This window comes from Armigeres subalbatus, chromosome 3 (genome assembly GCF_024139115.2).
Source record: "Armigeres subalbatus isolate Guangzhou_Male chromosome 3, GZ_Asu_2, whole genome shotgun sequence".
In the NCBI taxonomy this organism is placed as follows: Eukaryota; Metazoa; Arthropoda; class Insecta; order Diptera; family Culicidae; genus Armigeres; species Armigeres subalbatus.
In genome coordinates, this window is record NC_085141.1 from 87,476,757 (window position 1) to 87,495,627 (window position 18,871).

Consider the following 18,871-nt stretch of genomic DNA (forward strand, 5'->3'; position numbering starts at 1 on the left):
CAATATCCTTGCAATTCAGATTACTACAGTACGGTTATGGTTAAGTACCATTATCATTATGGTTCAACCTGGAACGTATACCGTTCCTATAATGGTTCGGCTATCGTTTGGATTTATGCGGGTTGAGAATACCAAACCATCAATTTGAGTGAAAAGTACCTAATATTAGGTACTTTTTTCTAATCATGAGTAGAAAAATACCATCTGCCGAGTTGAATCAGATTTTCGTGTATATTATCATCAGGCAGCACTAATTTAGTACTAAAGCGAGGTAAAAGAATCGTGTAGACTTTCCGGTCGATTTCTGCGAAACGGGACTAGCATTTTCCTCATTCTGCTTTTGACTGTCGGCCGTATAACACGCTGTCACTGATTTTTGTAAAGTGAGTGAAAAATTAGAAGGGGAAAATTTTTTAGAGGAAGTGCAGGAAAATCTAGTGCGTGAAGTGTCGTTATTATATAACGTAAATCCTCAACTGGTCATCAAATTACGATCGCAATGGAAGTTGCTAAGCCAGAAGTTAACGGTAACCCACTGCCCCAGCGGCAGCAGAATAATCCCAATGCCCAGCCACAGCAGCAGGGCGGCGGCGGCGGTGTCCAAGGTGGAAATCAGAATAATCAAGGTGGAAACCAGAATAACCAAGGCGGCCCCAATCAACAGCAGGGTGGAGGCGGAAACAAGCAGAACCGCAATCAACAAAATAAGAACCGTGGCGGAAATCAAAATCGCTTCGGCAATCAGAACCGCAATCAAGGCGGCGGTGGCGGCGGCGGCCCCGGCGGAAATCGTCAGAACAATCCAGACGGTGGCAATATGGGCGGCGACGGCGGTAATCACCAGCAACAGCAGCAGCAGCGCGGTGGTGGCGGCGGCGGTGGCCCCGGTTTCAATCGTGGCAATCGTCGGACAATGGGCGGCGACGTAAGTACCTGGAATTTGTGGTGTTTTTCGGGGTAACTTTTGCGGGACTTGATGGATGTTAGCATTTTTCAAGATGGCCGTCTTCTAATCGATTTTGCTTACACGCACACGTTTCAAGATGGCGATGATGGTGGCTTTCATATTTCGATGCAAGGTGGAGCGTTATTCGAAAAAAAAAAAATGTGGATTTATGGTTAGGGATAATATTTTTTCTGCTCTGATCAAAATTTCGTAATTAGTTTTACAAAATGCGGTTGTGCTATTAGCACTGATTTGGCCAACTATACCGTTAGAGGCAACCACCTCTCGCTTAAAAAATTACTTTCAATTAGGTTCAAAGCCATAGGATGAGTTGACTTCGAATTTTCTCACATAAATCAAGTGATTTTAGGAATTGTAATTTACTATACGTGGACCTGTTAGTTTCCTTTACATCAGGAAAAACCGAATAGAGATGCCAAGAAAATCGAGCTTTCTCTCGATTCTTGATGTCGTTAATAAGGAAAGTAATTAGTGCGGTCTGTAGACTAAATAAATAAATGAATTAGTGCTGTCTAATGACTTAGCTCGGACTTCTCGAGAGTTTTTGACAACAAAGAGAGTTAAGTCAAGCTACTTCAAGTTTGGTTCTCAATGGACGCTCACCAAGCACAAGACATTTTGTTTTTGTTTCTTGAGATCAATGCAAGAAAAAACTAACTTTACTTCCTTTGCGGAGTTTCAGCTTCTGTTTTGATTCATTTGACAACAGCCAGTAAGTTAATCCCAAGCTACCCCCAGTTGCTCGAACTTGCTCGGACTACAGCTTCCAATCTATTTCAAGCAACTCGAAGTAGATTAAAGTAGGATGAATAGACGCCAACATAATCAACTTCAAGTTGATTGAAGTAGCTAAAAGGACACCGAAAATGAGCTTGAAAGCGATTGCAATCTATTTCGAGCACTCATTAGACAAGGCTATTCACGCAGTTAATTGATATGTATTGCGTATTATTTTAATTGCTATTTACGCATTACAGCATTTTTAACATTTACAAACTATATTTAGATATCCGTGGCTTTGTTGCCAAATCAACATTAAAAAAAATAATAGAAATTAGTTTGAAGTATTTAGCAGATGTGCCATTTTTCGTCTAGCCGAAACATAATTATTGCATTGTGAAATATGCAGAAGACTGTCATAGATTCTACATTTTGATGTTTTAGTATTTATATTTGAATTTATAGCATTTTAAATATTAAAATAAAAATTGAATACAATTAAGTGAGGGGTGTTCAATAAGCCAAATTTGTGTACCCCGAAAATATTTGAAAATTTTAGTCGTTCTTTTTATTTTTGTAAAAAAAATTAACGCGAACAACAATTAATGACATCTGAGTATCTGAAGGATTATGTCTCGCTTAACAATTGATAAGAGCCTATAATAAAAATTAAACAAATTCTTGCTCAACTTTTCAAAAGGACCTAAGTAACATTTTTTTTCATGAATTAATTTGGATAGCGCAATCAATAGAACAACATAAAAACTATTGATTGCTGTATTGATCTCCCCCCTGGTTAATTTTGGGGTGATAAAATAGGAAATGTGACAAACGAAAAAAAAAATTTATTTTCATTTTTATGATTTGTTTCAAAAATATGTATCAATTTATGCCTAGAAAAGGCAAAATACTCGAACGGAATCCGTAATTTCTTGTCGAAAAAGCTTACAAAATTCATAAATGATTTATAATAACCCACAGACTGTGAAAGTAATTCAATGAAAATAATTGTTGTGTTGTTACAAAAATAAAAAGAACAATAATAAAATTTTCAAAAATTTTTGGGATGACAAAATTGGGTCGAAAACGTGATAAAATCGGGGACCGACAAAATCAAAACTGTTTTTGGGATCGATACGTTATTTTTTTTTAGTTCGTTTATTTGGAAAGCTCAGTCGTGTATAACACTTTACGGAGCCACGGTTCTTTTTGATATGTACAATCGATATAATTTTATTATTAAATTAGTAAGATAGTAATTTTATTAATAAATTAGTAAGACAATATAAACCTACGTACCCGTGGTGACTCGAGGTTAGGTTTACAATGTGTAAGGATGGACGGGACTTAGGATTCAGGATCAGGGAATTTCTGCTGCACATCCTGGTATTTGGCTCGTGTCGTCTTTCGGATGGCCAAAGTAACAGAGATAAATCAATTGAAGGTTGTGCAAAAGTTTTAGTATTTTCTGTTTTATTTCTAGACCAACATTTGAAAAGGGCGGAACAGCCAAAATGTAAACATTGCAGTTTTTCGTTTGAATGCATAGAATATGGTGCAAACTAGCCTATAGTAATGAAACAAATAATATTTTCTATCAGTAAAAGTTATTTTGAGATACTTGAAAAATGGCGGATTTCCATCCTGGTTATATTCACCAAACATGGTTCTTACGCTATTCTTTCAAAAGCATAGGAACTTAGCGAAATTTGTGTGAATAAGGTAGGTTTTACTCTATCCTTCATATTGAGTCAATGTTTATTGAATTTTTACTAATACTTGCTGTAATAATGAATATTTTAATGAGAAATACGAAACAAGGATTTCCTACCTTTTGCTGGAGCTGTTGCTGTTACGCAGCATGCATTTGCCTGTTGAAAGGTTTATAGTGGAAATACGCCTTTCGAAAATAATCAGATGCAGGCTCCCGCGACAGCTCTGTACCTTTAAATTTTTGTTCAATGTATTACCTATTAAACCCTAATAATGCATAAAAATCATAATTAATTTCTTTTTTGGTTCCTTACTGGAATCCTAACAAAAACGCATTTTCGTTATGAAACCTAAAAAATGTATATTAATAGCTGTTTTGCGCATATGTAACATGAAACTATTTGGAAGCAAATCTACTTGTCAGGTCATGTAAAATGAAACATTAGCATTATTACTAATGCCTTTCAGTGAGTGGACCGAGTAGGGGCAAGCTTTAAGACCAATTATTTGAGAGACGTTCTTTAAGAATCAGTCACCCCCAGAAGTGATTCACCTTATGCTGTTTATATTAGTTTAATTTGAATAGGTAAAAACGATTGTAAAACGATATAAAAACTCAAAGGTGCAGCCCAATGGGGTTGTACGCAAAGGTGAACCATGTATGTAATGACTATTATTTGTATTTTAGTTTGTGTGTCTTTAGTACAATGGTATTTTATTCTTCTCAAAGTCTCAGCATTAACCCTCGGTATCGTTACGTTTGAATTTTCTACAGCAACCACTTCCAACAACCGTAATCAATGCTGAAGGTTTACGGCTGCAAACTGAGGATTAGAACTTAATTTATTGTTGCATTAATTTGACTTCAAGGCGATGCACTTATAGGTTTGGTTGATTCACCGACACCGAAACCCATTGCGGAACTGTTAGAAAATTATCAATAGTAAATAAATATCAATACATTTTATTTATTACATTGGATATGAAGAATTGACTCTTCCTTGATCGAATGGTCCAAGAAAATAGAGAATCCATCAAGAAACGGCTGAGATATTAACGTTCAAATCTATCATATTTTCGTGATGTTTTTCAATTTTTCGCAATCGTAAAATGTACCCCAATATAGAAAATACAGACGTGGCCCCAAATCAAACCTGTTTTTCTCTTAATCTATGATGAAAAGCTTAAAAATTAATGTTTTAGTTGGTTTATTTCTTGAGAATAACGTGCTACGCAATTCAAGCTGTACATAAATAACCTAAAAGTAGGCAATTTATCGGCGAAACGTTGAGCGGAACTACACAGGCAGTTGGTAACAGGACTAATTTCCATGGCGTATTTCCAGCGAGACTTTGATTTTGGGCGTAATGCATGTAATTTCCATTTCTGAAGCTAATATACACTTAGCTGCATATTTCAAGCTCTATCTGGAATAAGGGCGAATGTCGCAAGAGAGGATTATCTTCGTCGACTTCCCCTCTTTTAAATAAAAGTGACAAGCAGCTGATTTCTTTGTGGTTTATCACCTCAGAACGATAGAAAACAATGCGAACTTGCATTCTGAGGTGATAAACTGCAAAGAAATCCTCTGCTTGTCACTTATTCAAAAGAGGGAATTCGACGAAGAAAATTCTCTCTTGCGACATTCGCCCTTTTACCAGATAGAGCTTGATTTTGGCATAACACATCGAAGAGAATGGTAGCTTTCATCTATAATATGCAAAAAGTTCATTTTTTTTAATATTCACTGAATAGGAATTGATTTACAAGCTTGAAACTTGGAGAGCAATTTTCTCGGTTTCATGTTAATGGAATTCCGCCCTTTTCAAATGTTGGTTTAGATTTGATTGTTTAAAAATGGGGTTCACATCTTGTCCCATTGAAGATACATTATTTAAATCTGTTTAAGCATGGTCAAACATTTTACTGTGAATATTTTAAATAACCCTAAAATATTCTTTTAAGACATATAATATGTGTAGTTGGTTAAGATTTTCATTAAAAAATGTTCGTTTGAAATATAAAGCCTTACATTCACTGTTTCACTCTTGCTGGTCGGATTTTTTTTACGTTTACCTACTTTGTCTTGTTCAAACCAACAGCGAATACTCTAGCGACTACTTTAAAGAACACTTAGTGGTCGGCTACTCTACCCGACCGTGTCCACCTAGCTAGTAAACGTACAATAAATAACCAAAAAGAAGTCCATCCTAGGAACATAGAATAGAAATTTTATACTAAAGTCTTCTTCTTCTTATTGGCATTACATCCCCACACTGGGACAGCCGCCTCGCAGCTTAGTGTTCATTAAGCACTTCCACAGTTATTAACTGCGAGGTTTCTAAGCCAGGTTACCATTTTTGCATTCGTTTATCACGAGGCTAACACGATGTTACTTTTATGCCCAGGGCACCCAGGCACCAGGAATCGAACCCAGCCACCCTCAGCATGGTCTTGCTTTGTAGCCGTGTGTCTTACCGCACGGCTAAGGAGGGCACTCCAGTATTACATTCAATTTCTTGGATGGGTCGTCCTCTTATTCCATTCTCTTTGACGCCGATGCGCTATGGACAAAATTTCAGCCAAATCGGTCAACGTTTGGGCGAGTGCTAAACTCATTGAAAACCTATATGATAAAATGTATGGGAAAACATTGGAAAACAGTATTTCGGAGCTAGACTTAATTTTAGTAAAATTAAATACAGAATGTTATGCTGAAAGCCGCGAAAAGATTCCCAAGTAACCAAAGCTTGACTGAGCAGATTAAGCTAAAAACGTGCCTTTAAAGCAATGTTTGGTTATTTGGGTTAAAGCTATTAGGCAGTTATTAGCATATTATTAGGATTTGACAACTAGAAAGGATTGCTGGCAAGCCTAGCCATGATGCCTGGTAGAGAAATAACTTGTCTGAGCAAATGCGATACCGCCAGCACAGTGGTAATGGCATCTTGAAAAAACGACATGGGACAACTCAATACCAAATTTTCAAAACGACTTATCTGCTTTCGTAAACAAAGATTCAAACGTGGATTTGACGAATCTGATGGCACTCCTACGCAAACCCACACCATCAATGCGTAGGTGGGAGTGCTATCAGATTCGTCAAATCGACGTTTGAATCTTTATTAACGAAAGCAGATAAGTCGTTTTGAAAATTAGGTATTGAACTATGCTTAGCACGGCAATACACTTCAGAAAAATGCTAATAACTTTGCCTAGTAAAGTAACATCTATAGATTACGTAACGCTTGAAGGGGGGAGGGGGATTGCCCGAAGTGTTATGGTCCATACCAGATTTTCAGATACTTCATACAAAAAGTGTGACATAAGGGGAAGGGGTGGGGTGGTCAGAAGTGACCAATTTTTGCATTACGTAATTCATAGATCTTCCTTAAACTCTAATCTTGCAATCATCATAGTTCTTTATTGTAAATGGTACCATCTAGCTCTAAATTTCCGTTTTTCGATGTTTTTTCCATACATTTAGCATATAAACTTCCAATGAGTTTAGCACCGCCCAAACATTGACCGTTGATCACTATTGCATTTCATAACAAACGCTCATAGCGTTAGAAAGTTATTAAGAAAATGGAGTATCGAACCATACAAGGTTGGTATCTTGGCTAAATGCAATACTAGATGTATGAATTTAGGTTTTACTTTGATGTAGGGGTTCCATTTTTCCCGGGAATCAACTTCCCGGGAAACGGGAAATAAAATGTTAATTTCCCGGGATTTCCCGGGAAATAAAACAATTATGCGAAATCATAAATCGTAAAGTGAAACAATAACTTAGGATATAAATATACTCTCGACCTCAAGGGATTGATACTTGCTACATTGTGCGAAAATGATTAAAGAGTTGTTGACAAGTCTAATTTTGTTTTTCTCTGTTAAGGGTTACCTTTGTCTGCAAAATGTTCGCTATAGCATATAGCATATCATGAGCATCAGATGGCGAAGTTTCAGCATCTGCTCTCGTTAGAGAGTAAGTTCTGCTGTGTCCAGATGATTCCTTGATTCTTCCTTAATAGACGGAGAAGACGGGTTTGACAAGATTTGTTCTGTTATTGCCGGAAGATTTCTAACATCAACCATTCTGGTACTCGTCCGTATATTTTCTTAATGCAAACAATATTCTGGACAAATTTGATTTATAATACGAACCTTGATACGAACACTGGAGCACATTTCGCCTTTGAATTTGAAGTATGTAAGCATTAATTTTTTTTTTCAAAAGCGAAAAAATACTTTCAGACGAGCGTTTTATGGTCGTTCCTTACAGATCCTAACTATCAATACCTATTAAATGATTCTTTCTGTCAAACTTTGAAATTCTGAACAGCACCAGAAACGCATAAAATTTCATAAGTTTGGCGAATTTTTGTTATTATACTGTTGCCATGATCTTATAGCAAAGTCCTAAAATATGTTGACTTTTGTACTCTGACATATCCAGACAGTGAATTCTCAATAGTTCATTATAATTTAGAAAAAGAATGACATATCTCAAAACAATAACGAGTGCTCGGAACATGAGTCTGTTTGGAACACGTACCGGGGTTTGAATCAAAAAGTATTGAAAGTCTTAAAAATAAACCTCTGACAATAAACCTACCAAAGCAGTCAGTGCCCTTGCTTAAATATCTGCACAATTAAATAACTTCGTTCTTGCTATTGAGAAATTTCATCAAATAGGGGGAAAGACGGCTTTGGCAGGTTTTGTTCTATTATTGGCAGGGGGTTTTTGTCGACCAAATTTTATGAAATTTGGCCACAATATTCTTTGATATGCAAAGAATGTTTAGGCCAAATTTGAGCCTAGTCAGTCATAAAAACCCCCTGCCAATAATAGAACAAAACCTGCCAAAGCCGTCATTCCCCCTACTAGATTTTTATTTCTACTTCGTAATGCCCGGTGAGGTGATTGGGCCTTCTAAATAAATAAACGACCGATGGAAACTTATGTTTTGCTTCGGCTTCCTTCATCACGCATTAGGGTTGAACCGTACATACTGTAGCATCTACAGCTAAAAACTTTTTTTGCCTTTCTCGTACAACAAAGTTGTACCGAAAGGCTATCATTTCACTCCAAAATCGAACTTTTTATAGAAGGCTCAGAGACCCGTAGTGTTATATACCAATCGACTCAGCTTGACGAACTGAGCAAATGTCTGTCTGTCCGTGTGTATGTGTGTGTGTGTGCACATGTGCCATAAAAAACATTAGCCAATTTTTCACATAGTAATTCTTAACCGATTCTCTCGCAGCAAGTTGCAATCGACAGAGAATAAAGCGTAGTTGATCACTATTGAATTTCATAACGATTGCACATTCCGAAAAATTCTAAATATTCAAATAGTTATAATACATAGTGAATAAGTCATAACATGCTATAAAAGGCCTTGTAAAATCAACCCATGCAAGCTTTTCTACTCGTTTTAGTACAAGACTTGAGTACAACAAATGCAACACAAGTTTTAATAGCATGCAAGTTACGTTCATAGCGCCATAACGCTTCTGCAGCTTTAAAGCACAATAAAAAAGCTCGAATAAAACGAACGAACACGCTAATAATACTTCACTTAGAACATTTGAAAATCCACTCACAAATAACTCAGCATTTCAATTAATTTTCCGGGTTGGATTGTTCAATTATGTACGAGAAAGGCACAATCACTGCTAGGTGGATCAATCTGGGTTTTTTATAATATAGGGAGTAATCTACTTTGAAAGCGAAATATGCTATTAAATAGAAATTTCATTATGGGAACTGTGAGAAGATGTTAGTCAAAAATATAATTGATACTCCCTCATAAAATTTGCAAAACAAGAAAAGGATTTCCAAGTACTTTAACCATAGATCACAGTCGTCTTCAAAATTTGGTAAATACTTTAAAATATTAATTTTATAATTAATACTTTAAAATATTAATTCGGGAAACTAACGAATGCATCCCGGGAATCGGGAATCCCGGGAAAATTGATTTCCCGGGAAATCGTTTCCGGGAATGGAACCTCTACTTTGATGTGATATTGATTTTTTTTCAAATCATCATTGAAAATGTATCTACTTTTTTTATGTAACCCAAGAAATTAACTGAAATATACCACTCTTGGCACGAGAGTGCTAGACTCCTTTGTTCTTAAAGTGATTCTATATGTGCCATTATACGCAAAACTGTCCGAAGCACATAAAAACTTGTGACAAACATGCATATAATGGCACTACGCCTTTACGTACACTTACTAAACCGAAAAGGTAATAAAAGTTCACATATGAGTGCACCATTTTGTTTGCGAGAAATACGTATATGTTGCAACATCATAATTATTTTCCTAATGACGAAGGTGCTATATTTCTAAATTTTTAATATTTCCTAAAAACTTCCTTGACCTGACAAAAGGTCTAATAAAAAATAATTATAATCTACAATATCAAGTAACGTGTTTCCTTTTTCTATTTGTGTCTCAACTTATATATTCTAGAACGACCAAGGCTTCGACCGACGTCGCAGTGGGCCCGGAGAGCAGTACTTCATAAACGAGAAGCTGCGTATGCTGCAGGGACCGTTGATGGATATCCCCCCAATTGAATCGGAGGAGGCCAAATTCTCCGGTCGTAATCGTTTGTACATCGGCAATCTGACCAACGATGTCACTGAAGATGAGCTAACCGAACTGTTCAGACCGTACGGTGACATCAGCGAGATCTTCATGAATAAGGACAAGAACTACGCCTTTGTGCGCGTAGATTATTTCTCGAATGCCGAGAAAGCCAAGCGCGAGCTTGAGGGAACCATGCGCAAGAACCGCATGCTTCGAGTGCGCTTTGCTCCAAATGCCACCGCTATTCGCGTTCGCAATCTCACTCCATGGGTCAGCAACGAGTTGCTGTTCAAGTCCTTTGAGGTGTTTGGTCCCGTGGAACGTGCCTCCGTGCATGTTGATGAACGTGGAAAATCGACCGGCGAAGGTATTGTCGAATTCAAGAACAAACCAGGTGCCATGGTCGCGTTACGGTATTGCACAGAGAAGTGTTACTTCTTGACAGCGTCCCTAAGACCAGTCATTGTTGAACCCTACACCTATCAAGATGACACCGATGGATTGCCAGAGAAATCCATGAACAAAAAAATTCCAGACTTCCAGAAAGCTAGACAGGTAAGCTTTTGCTCGAAAAGACGTTCGATAGATATCTAACCGTTTATTTCATTTTCATTTTGTTTCCCTCTCATAATAGCACGGGCCACGCTTTGCGGATCATGGCTCCTTTGAGCATGAGTACGGGCAGCGCTGGAAGCAAATGCACGAGTTATACAAGCAGAAGGCTGAATCATTGAAGCGCGAAATGATCATGGAGGAAGAGAAGCTGGAAGCTCAGATGGAATTTGCCCGTTACGAGCATGAGACCGAGCAGCTTCGAGAACGTATGTTGCAATTACGATTTACTTTCTAGCGTGTCTTTCTGTCTCATTCTAATTTTAACTTGCTAAAACTCGAAACTCCGTGTTTAGTTTGTTCCTTAGGCAAGAATTGTGTTATGCCTTGTCGCGTTATTTTACCCTCGAATACTACTAATGTATTTAGTTTAGCATTTATTGTTAAGTTCATTTAAGTAGCACCACAAATGTGATCAATTAAAAGTCTGACAATTTTATAACCTGGACAAATTTAGAGAATCGTTGTTTTTGTCAAGTTCTTAAAACAAAACCCATGCAGTCGACATATTCTTTGCTTTTAATAATTCTGGCCAAGACACTGCATAATAACCCTTTTATTAACATGCGAGATCTCAACTTGTGCTCGTTCGCCACTGGTTTCACGATCACTAATCCGTACATTCTTCTGCCACTTTTATCCCAATTTAGAATTGCGTATGCGTGAGCAGGATCGTGACCGTCAGAAGGCCGAATGGGAAATGAAGGAACGGATGGCCTCGGAAGCTAAACAACGTAATGATATACAGATGAAGCACGACGTCGAGGAAATGCAAAGCCGCATCAAGCGTACTGATGAGGAACTCCACCGTCGTCAACAGGAAAACAATGTTTTTATGCAGGTTTGTATCGAAAATGAAGTACACTTGGCGACCTGTTCTGTGTTTAGCAATTCGATTTAATTTTGTTTCTTTAACCTTTATCCAAACAGCAAAATCAGCAAATGGGTGGTCTAATGGATAACGATGACAATCGACGGCCATTTGAAATGAACCAAGGAAATGCAGGTGGTAACAGCAATGCTGGCCCTGGTAACAACTTTGGCGGAATGGTAAGTCGATTCTTTACTCCATATTCTCGAGGCGTAACACGCAGCGGCAGTATACGAAGAAAGAAATTCTGCTGACATTTTTACTAGAGAACCAAATTCTTTTGAGTAGCGACACCCACTACTGTGAGAGATCTTGAATCATCCACTCGAAACGTTCGGTCTTCTTCCACATTGTGGTCGTCGATCGCCGATCGTTAGCGTTAGAGCCAATCCACACTTTTTTATGGTTTTAAAACCGTGGCTGTGCCGTAAAACACTTCTCACGTTTCTAAGAGAAACCCCGTCTGTGACCAAACTTTATAACGCGAAAACCCCAGTTCTCAATCGTTTGAAACGCGCAAAGAATTACTGATGCTGTAATGTATTTTTCTACTTCTTTTCCGGTTTCCGAAATGTGCAACCTCTTGTGCAGATGTTGGAAATAATGTTCTAAGCAGCGATCGGTACGTCGTCACGACTGCGTGCCGCAGACGATACCGCGTCGCGTTGTGTTGGGCACGAAGAATCATGTTTGCAACGAACGGCTGTTCTACTGTGAAAATTGGCATAATTGAAACTGGTTTATATTTAGGCGTTTACATCATTGTTGTCATTTTAATTAATCCGTTTGTTTATTACACGTGAAATGTGTAATGTCTTTTAACTTCTGTGAAGTTGTCTGCATTTATAACATCTTTGATTTTGTATTGATTATTTGTTGAAAGGTTTATATTCTGTTAAAAACGTAACCAAATTAAAACAAATACTTCTTTCATAACTCGAAATTGTTGCGCTGTATTATTTAGTACCTACGCTGATCCCTGAAAAAACTAATAATGAAGATTGAAGAGTATAAGGACGAAGCTGTCATCAATTCTGCATTCACACTGGAAAACGGTGACCAATATTGTCAGATCCAGCTTGTAAGCTCTGTCTAATACCATTTTGCGCTTTTGTGATCAAAGTAATAGCATAATTCTAGCATGAGTTTTATGCAGAGCATCTCTTTTGAAAATACACGTTTTCGAAAATCAGGCGGTACTGGTAATGGACTAAACCACGAGCGTCTTCAGTTTCCACTATTATTTTTCTTATCGTTCGGAATAGTGACATCCGCTGCGGGCCGGATGTTCATGTCCAGGTTCATTTTTTGTAAACATTACTCGCAGCTGATGTTTTCTTCTTACTGAAAATCGGCGCGTTACGTCATCGTTGTTTAGTACATAAAGTGTACGTTCTAGGACGGAATCTCGCCCTTACGTGCTGTACCCTTTCTATTTCTATAACAGAATGCTTTACTGTAAAGGACCCTTTATATAACCAGCTAGTAATTATTTGGTAACTGCAACTGGTCACCTCCTAACTAAACAAAGATTCGGTTGAAAGGGATACTATCTAAATTTTTCCATCTCTAACACCAATCATAACAATCGTCGAGAGTGTCCATGTTGATTGTCACTCAGCCCAGTTGAAAAGCGGAAATTGTGATCTGAGCTGCTGCATTATCCCAATTAGCGAATAATAGTTGTACTTGATTCGGTGTTTCGGTATCATCAATGGGTTTGCATTTCAACTGGAACTTGGGCAAAGGTTTTCTATGCTTTCCATTGCATGAAATATGTTTCTTTTGTGGCAAGCACAATGGATACACAATGCCACCCGGAAACATCACATAGACCGGAAAGAGAACACACCTTCTCCGTACAAACAGAAATCATAAAAAAGCTCAATTTCATCACATAACGCGACTGCATGACTGCACAAGTGTCACCATAAAAATAGTTGTTTGAAATTCTACAAAAGCTTCATAGAAAAACCTAGCTCTCTGTACAGATGCTTGTTATCGGACACGACGGGTGGCTACTACAAATTTACATCCTGCATTAAGATTTTTTTTGTTCAAATAATTCGTTTATTTGTGTGGCTTCACGTACAGTACAAACATTTTTGAAAGGCAACGGCGAGAGGAAGGAGAAAACTACAGACATGGTAATGTACAACAGGAATATACAGTCGTAGGAAACTCAGCAGAAATATACGTAAAATTTATTTTATGTACTACGTTCCCGTTATCTCATATCCTGTTACACATTCAGGCCGTTTTTCTGAGTTTTTAAAATCCGTTCCCCCATGTAATATTTTTTTATTCATACAAATTGTTTTTTGTTCATATGGAGCATAAGATAAAGCCGGATCCCCTCCTCCTCCCATAAGCCTTTACGTTATTAGTGTACTGTACACAGCAAGCATGTTAATGATTCAGTAATTTGCGTTCGATCATTTAGTAATTTGTCAATAACACATTCCAGAAACTGAATTTTAAAATATGTTGTGTGGTGGACTTCCAGTGCGAAGGTTTTTCTACAACTTTGCCTAATCGTTTGTTATTAGAATTCAACTAATAACGGAGTTAGAGCGCTAGTTGCAGTAACTTAAACTAAATGATTGGAATTTAGTTATCATTTAGTCAAAGTTACTGAAACTATAGCTATAACTCTGCTACTAGTGGAATTCAAACAACGAACTATTAGTCAGAGTTGTAGAAAAACCTTCGTACTAGAAGTCCACCATACAACATATTTTGTAATTCAGCTTCTGGAATGTGTTATTGACAAACTCTTAAATGATCGAACGCAAATTACTGAAAGATCGTTAAAATCCTTTGTACACAGTTACGTTATTAGTGTTACAGTACACTGTAACAGTTATTACAATATTAGTGTACAGCCCCATTAAGTTGAAATATGATCAAGTTTGCTTCTACATACCACTATCTCAAAACCCAAGCGAAACAATTGCTGCGCCGTGCCATTTGGTTTATCTGCTCTCTATTCTGATTTGAGACTGACTCAATTGAATTAAATGCGTTGAGTAACGCGCAACGCGTCTAAGTATTCGCAAAACAGACATCAGCAGGAGATTTTTTTTTTGCTTCGGACGCGTTCCCGCTCGCACACGTGTTAGTATGTTTTCGGCCTACGCTAAGTACGCAGGTCCTGTGAAGACCGGGCAAGCCGAATTTGCTCCTAACATCAGCGTATTAGGGGGAGATGTGGGAAAATCGAACATAAACACAAACATAACATTAATGGCACCTACCGCTATTGATGAAGTTGCTTTATAATAGATTACAAATGAAGCAAAGTTTTCAAATGTAAATCATTGTTTACTCAATAATTTATTGAGCAAAAATAAGTGATGAATTTTACACATATCAAAAAAAATACGTTGATGTTAAGCAAGGTGAGCATAATAAAGTCATTAATTCATATGGGTTAAAGATTCAATAGAATAATAGTACCATAATGTTTTTTTTTATAATTTATCCTATATGGGGAAGACTAGATGAAGATATTGAGGTACCCCATAGTTTTTTATGTATAACAAATAAAATATAATTGGGAAACACGGATTTTATGTGATTACATATAAACAATACTTTTTCATGCCTTCACGAGAACAACCCAAAGCCCGTTGCAAACATGTATGAACTTCGTCGCATCAGTCGCTCTGTTAGTCTATATTCGTTATCATTTTATTTTCGAAGTATGTGTGAACAAGAAAACAAAAACGTCGAGTGAAAACTAAGTATGTGCTTAGTACATATGTATATCCTACTCTGCTGTTGGTTATTCCGTTCTACTTCCTGTCACAAAGTCATCGCATCAATCGTCACTCAGAATATGTCCACTACGAATATCGTTCCTAAATTATTTGTCAATATATCCTAAATATCGTTGAGAAGGTACTCAATGCATCTGCTTGGTTTGATCTGGTTGGACAAAAAGCATTGCAGTATGACGATTGTAGTTCTACACATGCCATTCAGAGCAAGAGAAATCTGAATGTTTTAAAAGAATCAGCGTCCGTTTACTCACTTTCTGTTTATACCGCCTAAACATTTTACCTGAACTGGTATGCGTTGCCATTTATTCCACATCTTAAACATTTGGATTGTTCTACGATAAAATTTATTAAGTATATAACGGTATTGTTAAATGAAAATCTCACTCATTTGTAAACGCGACATAGATCCAACAACTCTACCCGTCAGTGAGATGCATCAAAGAATAATACCATTTACTATTATTTAGATATTATAAAGTTTAAAACGCAAGTCAAGTGACAAAATGCCATAATTATGTTTGCTCTGTAAGTTGGGATATTAATTTTGACATTAATGGAAATATAAAATCATTTCTATATTGAACTAATCGATTCGCAATTCCAGTAAAATATTGGAAATTGGTCAAATTGGGCCTATTTACATACACATTTTTATAAGTGGCTATTTCAGCATGATAATTAAAAACCTTCTACAACAATAACTCATATGTTCTATGGTTGCAGAAAATTACAACCCGGGTAAATACTTTGCTAAAATGTGAAAATGTTGTTATATTTTAGTTTCTGGATGTCTAATTTAATTATAAGTATTATATACTTGAGATTCCTCTACCGAATGTACTGAGACTTGGGGTGTTCGCGGGAGAGATAAATAAAACACTTGTGTACTGTTCGAGTGTCGAGTTGAGAAGACCTCAATTCGGTTTTATTTAGTTAAACGAAGCAGACAGCAGTGTTGCCTGCAGCGCTGACTGTCTGCTGAGTTACACATTTAATTCCGATAACTCGGAATGTATATAGAATATACATTAATAAGAAGCTGCATAGAGTGCTGCAAAAAAGCGTCAAGGGATACGGAACGCGTCTAAGCCACTCGCCAAGAGAAATCCTTTTGAGTACACGCGTTAGTAATCGGACATGCATTATGCCACAATCATTTGAAAATTATTTTGGTTTCAACGCAACCAGGGAAAGCTCTTGTAAACTACTCATGATGTTGTATGACTATGCAGCGCTGCTTTGAGTATTGAATACCAACTCTTCCAGAAATATTTGAATTACCAGTCTACCGTAACATGGTGTCTAATAAGTCTTTTTCTACAGATGTAAGCAAGCTAACTCATAGATATGATCGAAAATGCGCTGAAATGCGTTTGATTTATATGTATTTATTTTAACTGAACATTTTGAAAGAGGAAAAAGTTGCTCTGAGTGAATTCCTTTCGAATTCTTTCTCATAAAGAAACAAAACATCTTTATCTTTTTTTAAAATGTTGCAAAATATGAATTTTATAAATTCTCAAGTCATCCGAGACGTATGATAAGAAAAATAGTTTACTTTCTCAAATCATGGGTGTTTTATGACATCAACTGAAGCAATATTGCCAGCAAGTAATTTTTATCTGGATAGAATAAAAAGATTCCATTAAACGTATGTCTTTATAAATTAGAATCTGAAATTCAAATATAAAGCAGGTTCGGCAAGTAAAAAAAATGTTGCAAGCAATTGCTCTTGATTCGAGAACAAAATACACTAAGGTTTTTTTTTACGTCGCTCCATGTACCGCGTAAAAAAAACCGCGTTATTTCAAAAAAACGACGTAAAAAAAACCGCGCTATTTTAAAAAAACGACGTAAAAAAAACCTATTGGGGGACTTAGAAAATTTTATATGTTGGTGCCTACTGGGGACTTAGAAGATTTTTTTTATGCCGGTGCCTACTGGGGACTTAGAAAATTTTAAATTGGGACTTATAATGGACGGGGCTTCTTCCTATTTGTTTGCTAGGTGTTGTTTGTAGGTCATAGTACGCTAGTATGGATCGTGATATGGTACATGGTTTTTGTGATATGAAACCAAGAATGTGTTCCGATCTATGCTCAAGCTCATCCAAGAATCTCCTGAAATAAGGCCTTGAGATCTATGAAATAAGGCCTTGAGATCTATAAAGATCTGTCCTCTTGTTTCAAATATGGTGCTTGCTCTGTTTGACTCATAGAACAGATTGTGTTCAAAGCCTAAGTTATTGGTCATCCAAATAAATCCCGAAGCAAGGCCTTTAGATCTACACGCGTAACCAAAGATCTGTCCGCCTGTTTCAAATATGGTATATGCTCTGTGTGACTCATAGAATAGATTGTGTTCAGAGCATAAGTTCTGGGTCATCCGTAAAAATTCCGAAGAAAGGCCTTTAGATCTATACGCGTAACCAAAGATCTATCAGCCTGTTTCAAATATGGTACATGCTCTGAGCGACTCATAGAAAAGATTGTGTTCAAAGCCAAAGTTCTTGGTCACCCGAAAAAATCCCGAACCAAAGCCTTTATGTATATCTACACGCGTAACCAAAGATCTGTCCGCCTGTTTCAAACATGGTCTACGTGAGTCATAGAATAGATTGTGTTCAAAGCATAAGTTCTTGGGCATCCAAAAATTTCCCGAAGTAAGGTCTTTAGATCTATACGCGTAACCAAAGATCTATCAGCCTGTTTCAAATATGGTACATTCTCTGTGTGACTCATAGAATAGATTATGTTCGAAGCATAAGTTATGGTCATCCAAAAATTCCAAAGTAAGGCCTTTGGATCTATACGCGTAACCAAAGATCCGTCCGCCGGTTGCAAATATGGTACATGCTCTGTGTGACTCATAGAACAGATTGTGTTCAAAGCCTAAGTTATTGGTCATCCAAAAAAATTCCGAAGTAAGGCCTTCGGATCTATACGCGTAACCAAAGATCCGTCCGCCGGTTGCAAATATGGTACATCCTCTGAGTGACTCATAGAAAAGATTATGTTCAAAGCCTAAGTTCTTGGTCAGTCACAAAAATTCCGAAACAAGGCCTTTAGATCTACACGCGTAACCAAAGATCTGTCCGCCTGTTTCAAATATGGTACATGCTCTATGTGACTCATAGAATAGATTGTGTTCAAAGCATAAGTTCATGGTCATCCAAAAAAAATCCGAAACAAGGCCTTTGGATCTATACGCGTAACCAAAGATCCGTCCGCCGGTTGCAAATATGGTACATGCTCTGTGTGACTCATAGAACAGATTGTGTTCAAAGCCAAAGTTATTGGTCATCCAAAAAAACCCGAAGCAAGGCCTTTAGATCTACTCGCGTAACCAAAGATCTGTTCACCTGTTTCAAATATGGTACATGCTCTACGTGACTCATAGAATAGATTGTGTTCAAAGCCTAGGTTATTGGTCATTCAAAAAAAATCCGAAGTAAGGCCTTTAGATCTATACGCGTAACCAAAGATCTATCAGCCTGTTTCAAATATGGTACATGCTCTGTGTGACTCATAGAATAGATTGTGTCCAAAGCCTAAGTTCTTGGTCATCCAAAAAAAATCCCGAAGAAAGGCCTTT

The 18,871-nt window shown here is 37.2% G+C and overlaps 1 protein-coding gene across 3 annotated transcripts in view; it reads left to right on the forward strand.

Moving 5' to 3' along the window:
• The first annotated feature begins 304 nt into the window (after nt 1–304).
• LOC134224703 (hrp65 protein-like) overlaps nt 305–18,871 on the forward strand; it is a 38,567-nt gene continuing 20,000 nt past the window's right edge. For 2 of the 3 annotated variants that reach the window (XR_009983028.1, XM_062704227.1), the window contains exons 1-5: nt 305–925; nt 9,890–10,564; nt 10,644–10,830; nt 11,272–11,462; nt 11,552–11,671. Coding sequence is in view for 2 of the 3 variants with exons in the window: in XM_062704227.1 (XP_062560211.1) it covers nt 500–925; nt 9,890–10,564; nt 10,644–10,830; nt 11,272–11,462; nt 11,552–11,671 (1,599 nt within the window). In the remaining variant the exon portion in view is untranslated. Of the gene's footprint in view, nt 926–9,889; nt 10,565–10,643; nt 10,831–11,271; nt 11,463–11,551; nt 11,672–12,083; nt 12,120–18,871 lie in introns of those variants that run through there. The other variant, XM_062704228.1, reaches the window with a different exon arrangement.